At 40.5% G+C, this 10,425-nt stretch overlaps 3 protein-coding genes and 1 long non-coding RNA gene across 9 annotated transcripts in view; 2 read left to right on the top strand and 2 right to left on the bottom strand.

Moving 5' to 3' along the window:
* LOC108622536 (dual specificity protein phosphatase 15) overlaps positions 1-2,587 on the bottom strand; it is a 13,030-nt gene extending 10,443 nt beyond the window's left edge. Inside the window, exons 1-2 of one of the 5 annotated variants that reach the window (XM_026811565.1) lie at positions 2,458-2,587; positions 371-908 (exon numbers count right to left, since the gene is read on the bottom strand). In XM_026811565.1, the coding sequence (XP_026667366.1) occupies positions 371-391 (21 nt within the window). In that variant the 5' untranslated portion in view covers positions 392-908; positions 2,458-2,587. Of the gene's footprint in view, positions 1-370; positions 2,292-2,457 lie in introns of those variants that run through there. The other 4 variants (XM_026811566.1, XM_026811567.1, XM_018020469.2 and 1 more) reach the window with 4 other exon arrangements.
* A 58-nt stretch (positions 2,588-2,645) lies between these two features.
* LOC108622538 (uncharacterized) lies at positions 2,646-4,301 on the top strand. The gene is made up of 2 exons (XR_001916495.2): positions 2,646-2,823; positions 3,233-4,301. It is a non-coding gene; the product is annotated as an uncharacterized LOC108622538 (long non-coding RNA).
* Positions 4,293-5,392, bottom strand: LOC108622537 (transmembrane protein 42). Its single transcript, XM_018020471.2, has 3 exons — positions 5,134-5,392; positions 4,663-4,809; positions 4,293-4,517 (listed from the first exon to the last, which is right to left on the bottom strand). Exons 1-3 carry the CDS (start codon positions 5,311-5,313, stop codon positions 4,368-4,370), a joined length of 477 nt encoding a protein of 158 aa, XP_017875960.1. The 5' UTR covers positions 5,314-5,392; the 3' UTR covers positions 4,293-4,367.
* A 793-nt stretch (positions 5,393-6,185) lies between these two features.
* On the top strand, positions 6,186-9,499 carry LOC108622546 (BRCA1-associated protein). Of its 2 annotated transcripts, none has more exons than XM_018020482.2 (6): positions 6,186-6,873; positions 7,268-7,538; positions 7,610-7,799; positions 7,878-8,196; positions 8,279-8,703; positions 8,761-9,499. In XM_018020482.2, the coding sequence occupies exons 1-6, from the start codon at positions 6,795-6,797 to the stop codon at positions 9,142-9,144; spliced, it is 1,668 nt and encodes a 555-aa protein (XP_017875971.1). In that variant the 5' UTR covers positions 6,186-6,794; the 3' UTR covers positions 9,145-9,499. The 2 variants fall into 2 exon arrangements, with proteins under 2 accessions (XP_017875971.1, XP_017875972.1); XM_018020483.2 differs by having other exon boundaries at positions 6,782-6,873; positions 7,251-7,538.
* Positions 9,500-10,425: the final 926 nt, after the last annotated feature.

The raw sequence follows: 10,425 nt of genomic DNA, 5'->3' as shown, positions 1-10,425 counted from the left end.
AGAACTTTAGGGGTACTTCAAATCATTTTATACCCAAAAGAACGTATACAAATAATAAAATTTTACCAATTTTTTCATTTTTATTGAATACAACAAAATCTGTTAAATATTACAGTTTGGTTAAATTTTTAAAGGGTTAATATTTTCTGTTTTTCAGGGCTCAGAGTGTTTTACAGTTTTAAATTGATATAAAAGTAATAAATTTTACATAAAACTCCGTAGTCCGAGACAGAAACCGTGCCTGCAGGAAATTAACATAATCGTGTCATTAATAATTACTGTTGCACGCGACGGGCACGTTTTTACTGCTCGCATTACTTTCGTCGGAAAAGTTGTATGAAAACACGGATTTCGAGAATAAATAGCTCACCTTGTTCATGCCATTCCCCATGGTGTCGGTTTGCTGCGCGCGTTATTCCCCCGGGCCACAAGCGGAATCGTAGATCTCTGATAAAACGGTATATCAGTTTAATCGGTCGACACGCTCACGACGATTCGACGACGATCTCCCATTATCTTTCGTCTCTCGAGCTCGCTCCTCGGTGATCTTATTGTTGAACAACAGCTTCGTTCTTGCCAACCGCGACGTCCCACCCCCGGCATCCTCGTTGAAGACTCCTCTCACTGGTTTTGATCGGGTGAATTAATTGAAACGTTCAAACGCTTCCGACAAGCTTCTCGTAACGCACTTTCATGATGCCTCGTTCACAAAGATTTAAACGTTATTTTAAATGTTCATCTCCTCGACACTGTCAATAGAATTCAAGTCGACGCATATTATAAAAATATATTTCCTCCCGTACGAAGATCACTGTTACACAAAGTCGACGCATCTTTTCTTTATTCATAATTTAGGAGAAAAGAGAATGGGACCGCTCTGATGTGATGCACCCGATAAGAAGCTCTATCTACACACATAGGACATGGGGCCCGTGACACAGATCAAATTATGACACAACAGCTATGACCAAAATTACCCAAAGCCTGAACCGCCTCCACTCCAAAACTGAAACCCTATATAAACCCTTACAACATGTGAAACAGGCAGTCTTAAGGAAATCTGGAAATGAAGAACAAGATTAAGCGAACTCTACTGCTTGTCGTAAAGTATCGAACCACCTTCTTAGTTAATTTATTCCTATAACAAATTATCCACGTGACACTGGCGTGAATCTGAGATTAGAATGGATCGTCACGAAACACTCTCTCAAATAATGCTGTTATTTTTTCCTACAAGGGACCTACGTGTCTGTGCGTGCAATTATTCCGGTGCGGTTGGTTGAGTACCAATTGAACCGTGCGATTCCGAAGATCGTGTAAATTTAAACAACGAAGTAGGTTAGGTTACGAGTTTGAAGTCCTTATCACAGACTGCGGAAAACTGATTGTAAGTGTCAAAGAGCGAATATATTGGAGGGGAAACAGGCGACGTATCGATGTCGACGATTTAATGGTAGGATAATGAAAACAACGGGACAAAAGGGAAGGCGATTAAGATGGCATTAAATATCGAAGAGAAGCGGAGCAATTTAAAGGCAGACTGCTTTTGTTTCATTTACTGGGCCGTGCGGATGCTATATTTTCTGGCCGATTTTCCCTGACAATTTAAACAGACAGTGTATCCTCTAAAGAGGAGGACTGTGGAGAGAGAATGAAACGCGGCTCCCAGGCACAATCTTTATTCTCCCTGTGGCGATAAATTAAAAAGTTTCCGCGTCTTTGGTTTTACCGTATTAGTTGGAATGCGGCCAAATAGAAAATCGAAGTCGGTCTTGCGTGTGCTGATTTAAGCAAACGTCAAATTCAACGGAATAATAATTTACGTAAGAGTCAAGTGTCGCTAGATCGGCCAAGTTTGCACGAGCAGCCAAACAGCTACGTTTAAATCTAAATGCTCTCCCAGTAATAATAACGTGTCGTTGGTATCTGGAATCTCCCTTCATAAATATCTAATGGCAGTAACATAATCTCTGCGCAGAAAGAGAAGTACGTTTTTCCTACCACGAACTGATCGAATCTTTTCCTCTTTTATTTCGACAGTAATAATAATTTCGGTTATTCTATTACAAGATTTCGTTGAATCTTTCGAACAATTTTTAACATAGCAAATTGATTTGAAACTTAATTTTGCTTCGACGTATTATGCATGACAGAGGAAAGCTTACAATAATTAAGAAGGCATTAATTAACACCTAGGCGGTGGTCACATTTATAAGGGTTTGTTCGAAACTGCGGCATGAAACCCGTGGGAGACGAATCAATTAAAATTCCCCTGGTGTTTACATTATCCGTTTTAATTAACCGCTGTTAATTAACAACAGATTTCTCATAGCGACCGAGCGAGACAGGAGAAGAGAGGAGGAAAGTGGGAAGAGTCGCGAGACATTCGGTGTAGCGGGTGTGATGATTTTTTTATGGGGCCAACCGATTGATCGTACGGGAGGCGATCCACTATACCTGTCAACACTCTCTCGTGAAGGCACCTTCGCTGACGGCTCCGTGCCGTGAACGCGCACGCAATGGAGAACGATCGGACCGAGAAAATGCAGCTGCACGCGCACTCACGACGCACACACAGGCTCTCTCGTCGGTATTCCGCTGTTCGGTTCGATTGATAGGAACGGTGCGCCGTACGAAAACTGTCCCGTTGTCTCTCGGTGCGAGGAGCGTTGCCGGAATCTAGGGGCACTCGCCACCGAGTGGGAGAACACCGTCGAGAGGGAGGATTCAAGCCACATAGAGGGGAGAATGCAAAGCGCGTGCACGAGGCAGTAAAGCAGCAAGTCGAATCAGCCGAGGGTAGCTACGACGAACACTCGTGGGGTAAACATTGTTAAAATTAATTGTACTTTAATACGTTATTAGTTAGACGTGACACCGTTTCAGTAGAAACACGGTGACCAACGATTATAGATTGCTAGATGATAAATTATGCAGTTGATTGCAGAAAACTTTAGCCAAAGTCGAACAGAATTGGTGCTCAATAACGCTTAGCAAAAAGTGCGGATATTCTTCTAAATAGTTTAAGCATCCAGAAGGTCGTAAAAGTACAGTATTAAAATTTACTGCTCGAAGTTGTAAGCCTAATAATGAACGGTATTAAGGCCGGTCGTTTATTAGCATTCAGTGGCGTGGCACCAATTAACGAGACGTGTGCTTCGGAAAAAGCAAAGAAGAAAAAGAGAAACAAGAAGAGGAAATATTAATTATATAGATGTATCTCTGGTTTTAGGAGGCGATTACTGGTCGGTAGACGGCGGTATAAGAGAACACCCCTGGGGCGCAGCCGCCGCTCGATAAAGCTCCTCCACCCCTTTGCGCTTACTTCGCGTTCTCTTTCTCGTGCCCCTGCCTGGAACGTTCCTACGATATTTACACCTTCGAGTTGACTACGACCCTGCTCCACAAACTGGAAACCTGACCGATTGAAAGTTCGCAGAGGACAACAATTCCAACTGGACTTCTACCGTCTATGTATGTAACCGAGTGGTAGCAACCGTGGACTGACCTACCTTCACAGGCATACATGCACACTCGCGCGAGCGTGTCTATAGGATAAATGAGCGGTCATATTTTATTGATTCGTTTTTATGATTAGTTTAATAATTGAGCAAGGAAATCGATCCCGGAGCTTGTTAACTCTTTGCACTCGTTTTACTTTCGATGTTCTTCATCTCAAGAGTGCAAAGGGTGAACGCAGAACTCTTTTCAAAAAGAAATCCAAAATTGAATGACTCTTTTTAAATTCAGAAGTGAATCATTCGATTTTGGCTCGATTTGCACACAAATCTCTCGTCATATGCCAGTAAGGAGGACGCGAACTTCTCTATGTTTATATTGGGCAGAAATCCAACGAGTTTATATATGGCTCGTGTAGAGACGAAGAAGGAATAAATGAGATGGACGTATAATGAAGTAAATCCGGTTAGAGAAGTATTTGTTTAATTTCTATGTGCATAATAGCAAGAAGTAGGGCGAGAGAATCGTCTATTCTTTTTTTTTTCTCGCGTTTCTTATCCGATGCTATTACGAGCACAGAGATCCACTTTCCTCTCTAAAACAAGAGTGCACTTCAGGTCTTTTCCCCTGCCAGTTTTTTTCTATACTTGCTTTCGTATCCCTCATTAATTCCTTTCTCCTTGATAAAAGTAAAGAGGATAAGAACCAATGATGTTAAATCTTCATCTCGTTCAAATCGTTTTAAGCCATAACAGTCCCCCGCAATTAGGCCAATTTATGTTTTAAATTCTATGCGTTCGAAAGATGAAGACTTATTAATAAAAACACACAAATTAGTATAATTATATTTATTTATTCAGTCGTTACACATATCAAATGTATGAACAATATTAAAATATAAATTGAAATTATTCGCCCTTCGACTTTTCCGAGGAGATTCCTGAAACGTCTTTCGATGGAACGCGAGAAATGAGTATTAAACCCAAAATAACGAGAGATATACCACACCACCAACTGAGTGATGTCGATTCGTTAAAGACGAAGGAACCCACGAGAGCCTATAAATAAAAATAAATACCTATGCCTTATTCCTAAATAAAAATGAACACAATTTATTAAGAGATATTTTTTATACACGGTGTCCTAGTTTTTAATTCTACTGTAAGACATGTATGTATGTATGTCGATAGGAGAATAGATTACCGAGCACACGTAACTGGTAGCGGCGCTCACTATTGTACATGGTAAGGATGATTCGCTCGCGTTAAGTGCTTTCACGAAAAACGTGCAGCCGATCGTGTTACTCGTTATCATCAGTATCAAAAGTATACCTTTCATCGACAACCCGAGCTTGATACAAAATAAATAAATTAGTTACATATAGCATCGTGCGAGCGCAGAATAAGTATACTCATTGGAGTATTACATATGCGTGTACGTACGGATGACTCAGAGAGGATTCCAGACTGACTTCGCAAGCGTACACATTACAAAAAACGCGGCACGTTCTCCTTATCTCCAATGGATCGCGGCTACTTGGATCCAGTGTGTACGTATTTCTTATCTGTGCACGCGAAGTCGGTTTTGAATCATTTGAGTCACCGGTACGACTTGCAATTAGGAATTTCGCGATATCGACGAGAACAGGAGGCTTCGCGTCACGTCGCCACTTACTACGGAGTCAATGACAACGTTTCCGGCAAGTTTGCCGAACAAACTTCCTGCAGTGGCAAAGTGTCCGCTGAGGACAGCTAAACGAATCTGTCCACCCTGCTCTTTTCCTTTGCCATATGATTCCGAAGAAAGTTCACTCTCTCCGGATGAAGAGGTATTTGTTGATGATTCACGTTTCATCTTTACATCGTCGCAGCACAAACCAGATACACGTACGGCTGTGGCGGGGCAACTGACACGAGTGTGCGAGTGACACGAAACGTCATGAGCACCGGAAAGTAGGGGGATCCGCGATTATGGCTGTCGCCGGTTGCTTAGCAACCGCAGCCTTCGGAGGGGCACGGAGAGGTTCAAGGGTTCAAGGCCGTTTCAAGGCTGTTGGGGTAGCGTCGGTAGGTGGGAGCACTCCGCTCGTAGATACACAGATACCTACTGTATACATAGATTTCTGTACACTTAAAGAGATTTTGGGGTTGCTCGTGGCGCCATCTAGCGTTCACGGCTGCGAACATCCTTGACTCCAATATGTACGGCAATATTTCTGCAATTTTCGTTTTTCGTCAATAACTTCCAAACGGATGGTCTTAGGGGGACGTTTGTAGGCTCATTTTGTAGGGGACGACGAGACCTACAATCTCTATATAAAAGTTTCTCGCTAGCATCAGTAGTTTACGAGTAATTTGCAAAAAACTGTTTTTCGTTTTTTGCAAATAACTCGGTAACTATTGGCACTGGCGAATTCTTTTTGCACATAAATTGTAGATCTCGTCGTCCCCTACAAAATGAGCCTAAATACGCCCCCTACGTCCATCCGTTCGGGAGTTATTGAGGAAAAACGATATTTGTTGTCAAAAGCGAAAGTGCTTGGCTCCAATATTGCTGCACCAGAGAGAAAAGCGGGTTCGCAGCCGTGAACGCTAGATGGCGCCACGAGCATCTTCAATTCATCGGAGCCAAGGACTTTCGCTTTCATGAACGCTAGATGGCGTTACGTGCAACCCAAAAATTGTTTGTGGGTTTGTGGACATGCTACGGCCACCGAGAAGACATTGGTGTTGCCACTCTTTAGCATAATGTCTCCTCGCTCAGAACAATTCTAAAAATTGTCCTCTTAGTGCAGCATTTGCATGTTGCACAGGGATCACGAAAACCCGGATTCACTCTGTTATAATAACTGTAATTGTTTACTACGAGTCGTAAAAATAAAAGCATGACATTGTGCACGATCTGACAATCAAGTATAATAAAATTACAAACCCGAGAACTAAGGAGTACAATAAAAAAATAGATTGGTAACAGATAGGCGAATAGGCAGTTTTGCAATTGTGATTTGTGATTATCACCGATTACCAGAATTAATTGCGCCGTGTCGCTCAGGTAAATCCTTGTATTGTCATGCGATCGGTCAATAAGACGATTTGTGAAGGTGAAGAGTGTAAAAGTAAAGAGACGGTGACAAACGAATGATAAATGTAAATTGCTACTACACAGCTACAAATAACTACTACACAGGAAAATACATAGCGTGCAACGAACGACAGGTTGCAAAACGTCGTCGGTTTGACAATGGAGATTGTTTGAAAGGCCAGCAAGTACTTGACGATAATAAGCACAATGATAAATTTGTTTGTAATAATGCGGAATAAATATTGTTTCATGGGATGAGTTCTTCTCCTATTTTGGTATCTCTCTGCGTGATTCGCGTCGAGGTCGTTGACGAGAATTCTGAGGAATCTAATGGTAAATATTTCCATTTTACAGTTTTAAAAATAACTGTCTACCTGTCTTACTTATAACACGTTCGTGTTTAAACCAATGACACTGGATAATTCCTACGCTATTATCACCTGTTTCTTTGTGAAAATCTTATGACTACAATTAAATATAATTTCGTGACGAATACAGATTTTTGTGAGTTCTTATCTGTTCTACATAATCTATTACTGTAGCTCGCATTTAACTATTTATTTCTTATATATAAACACGTTTAAACTCGTTGGTAATTAAAAATATAATACATGGTATATAAAAATGAATTACGTTTACAATTATTTGTTGATTGCTAAAAGGAATGTTTAAAAGTATCATATCTTGTTTGTATGATGATTAATTCACAGTGGATTTCGTAATCCAGGAGCGATGGCTGCCAAGATGAGGGGTCGCAGAGAACCAACGAAGATAAACATGGAGAACTGCACAAACCTTACGGAGAAACAGGATCAGTCTCTTCATTCTCAGGGACCCAGTAAATCCAGCTCTATTTCCAGAGCCAATTCCGAGGAGAACACCTACGACGATTCAGAGATAGCCGGTGCGAGTGCTTGCGCCTGCGACCAGATCAATTTTATCTCCGGAAACCCTTTCGTCGAAGTGACCAAAGGAATTATACATTTGTACAAGGAAAAGTATGCCTCGCGTCCTGTTGCTTAAACGTCGAATGCATACAGCGATGCTTAGAATTGTTAACAACTTCCAGCAAGTTGACGGACATACATCATGCAGCGGAACGCACTCAAACTATCTGCATTCTGTCAGTACCGGCTACTATGACCTGTCACGACCTCCTGAGGTTCACAGCACCGTGCCACCAGGACGTCCGACACTTTCGAATACTCAGAGACGGCAGTCCTAATCAATACATGGCATTAATCACTTTCAAATCAGCCGTAATATAATACATTCTGTTTCCTTCGTGCCTTCGTGAATCGGGTGTTTACTACAGCATCGAATCTTACATGTTTCAGAATGCGGCGACGGAGTTCTACGGCTCTTTTAACGGGGCTCCGTATAATTCCTTCGAGCCGGATGTTATTTGCCACATGGTGTTCGTATACAGCGTGGAAGTAACGTACAATGCAATGCCTTTGTCTGGACATACAGAATTGCCGCTCTGCCCGGTTTGCTTGGAGAGGATGGACGAAAGCGTCGACGGGATATTGACGATCCTCTGCAATCATACGTTTCACGCGAGCTGCTTAGCCAAGTGGGGAGACACTTCTTGTCCTGTTTGTAGATACGCCCAAACGCCGGAATCGTTTGCCGATAGTTACTGCATGGAGTGCAGTGCGTAAAAGAAAAGAACTTCTTATCCTTTCGATTGTGGAGGATGACAGGAAAAAATGATAGAATGATAATTATATTTCAGACACTGGGGAAAGTAACGATGCTCTTTGGATCTGTTTAATTTGCGGGCACATAGGGTGTTCGCGATATCATCAAGGACATGCCTTCCAACATTATCGCGAGACGCATCATTGTTACGCCATGCAGTTAGGAAATAACAGAGTTTGGGATTACGTCGGGGATAATTTTGTTCATAGATTGTTGCAAGATAAAGATGGGAAGATGGTCGAAGGCGGTCCCACGGCGACCAAAGCCGAGGGTGCGGCGATGGAAGAGAAAGTGGATTCCGTTCAATTAGAATTCACGTATCTGTTAACGTCGCAGCTCGAGACTCAGAGGCAGTATTTCGAAGACAGGCTAGCTCGATTGGAGCAACACTCTATGTTACAGACTACGGAGCTCAGAGAAAAAGTGGGTCAAGTGTCGGAAGAGAACGCGAAAGTCAAGGTAAATGGTTTCTGATACGTTCACCTTTCGAAGATCAATGAACTTTTTTATCATCAGGAACAATTGACCACGCTGACTCGGGAGAAACAGAACGTGGAGAAACGGCTGCAACAAGTTAGTAACAAACTGGGGCAAGTACAAACGGAACTCACCGAAGAGAAAGAACTGAGAAAAGCATTGGAATTGAATCAAGCCTCTTGGCAGGATAAATACAAGACACTGCAAAACGAGATGACGGAATATCAGAACACGAAACAGACGGAAGTCACTAACTTAAAGGAACAGGTGCAAGATTTAATGTTCTACCTTGATGCTCAAACGAAAGTTGAAAACTCGGAACTGCGAGAAGAGATCGCGTCGGGTCGTATAGTGATCCCTGAGACTTCGAATTCCGCGAAGAAGAACCAAACTCGACCTTCCAAGTCTCGTAAAAAACGTTGATAATGTTCAACTAGTGATACGTGTAAAATATTGAATTTAAAATTGTACCTATATATATATATATATTTGAAACAGTACCATGATTTTGTACGATGCTTTTAATTGTGTCAAAATAAGTGGACGAACTATTCTCTTTTACTAATTTTAGGAACGCGAACTTAATTATCGTCGAGGATGTAAACTGGTGAAATATATTATTTTCGAATGAATTAAAAAAATTTTTCAACGTCTGATTTATATGTTACATTGTGTTCGTTTTAGATTATAGATAAATGTATGATATCCGTGTACACATGGAAATTGTAAGAAAATTCAAATTCTGTTGCATATTAAAAATAAAAGATGTTGTTTCATACTTTCGTGTGTTTCTGATTTAAATAAGATTTTCCATATACATTGTTCCTTCCACATTCAGTTCCCGTTGGCAAATAAATAATTGGAACTTGTAGTAAAAATACAAAGAAAAACTTATTTAAAAAAGTACCTCAATACATAATTTTTATTAAGGTATACACAATGTTGCTGATTTATAGTTTCTTTTTATGGTAATAATTATCCTATTTTTATCCTCGTAAGAGTACGAATCGCATTTTTAGACAATTATTATTAATCGCCAACAGAGTCCGTTGGCCCAGTTATAAAATACAACTGATATACATATTTACATTATCTACACTTGCATTCAGTTAGAATGTACACGATTAACTAAATGATTGCACATTTGGACTTCGATGTTGGTCACGCATGCAGATAAGTCTTAATAATATTAAAATATTGCATTTAACTAATTAACGAAACACAGTTCCACTTAATGTCCGAACAATGGACAGACGTACATCACGTAATCTTAAAAGATAGTTTGTTAAATAACTATTAACAAGTAAAAATTGAAATTATAATATAGAAACAGTACGACGTGTGTCTTTACGAAATTCATTCGTATTCCGTGCATTATTTAATTTATAGTAAACGTACCCGGAGAAACTCAGCTTCATTAACAATAACACGTAATAATGTCTTTCGAAACACGTGTAATTACTTAATCACCACCCGCTTATTCATACTGCTCTCTCAAAGTAAAAAAACCTGTCGAACATTTAAGGATGTATTGGCTATACAATCAATACCAAACGTTTATGCACTTTAGAAACGCATTTTTTAAAAAGAAATCAGACGTCGGAAGAACATTGCTAATAATAAACAACAAAAAAAAATTTTTGATTTTTCCGAGATTTTTCCAAGGGGTACCCCTTCAATTTCTTCCAAATTTTCGTTTTTGGC

This window comes from Ceratina calcarata, unplaced genomic scaffold, assembly GCF_001652005.2.
Source record: "Ceratina calcarata isolate Rehan_Ccalc_2016 unplaced genomic scaffold, ASM165200v1 scaffold226.2, whole genome shotgun sequence".
NCBI lineage: Eukaryota > Metazoa > Arthropoda > Insecta > Hymenoptera > Apidae > Ceratina > Ceratina calcarata.
The sequence above is the reverse complement of the archived record's forward strand: the minus strand, read 5'-3'. Positions and strand labels throughout refer to the sequence as shown.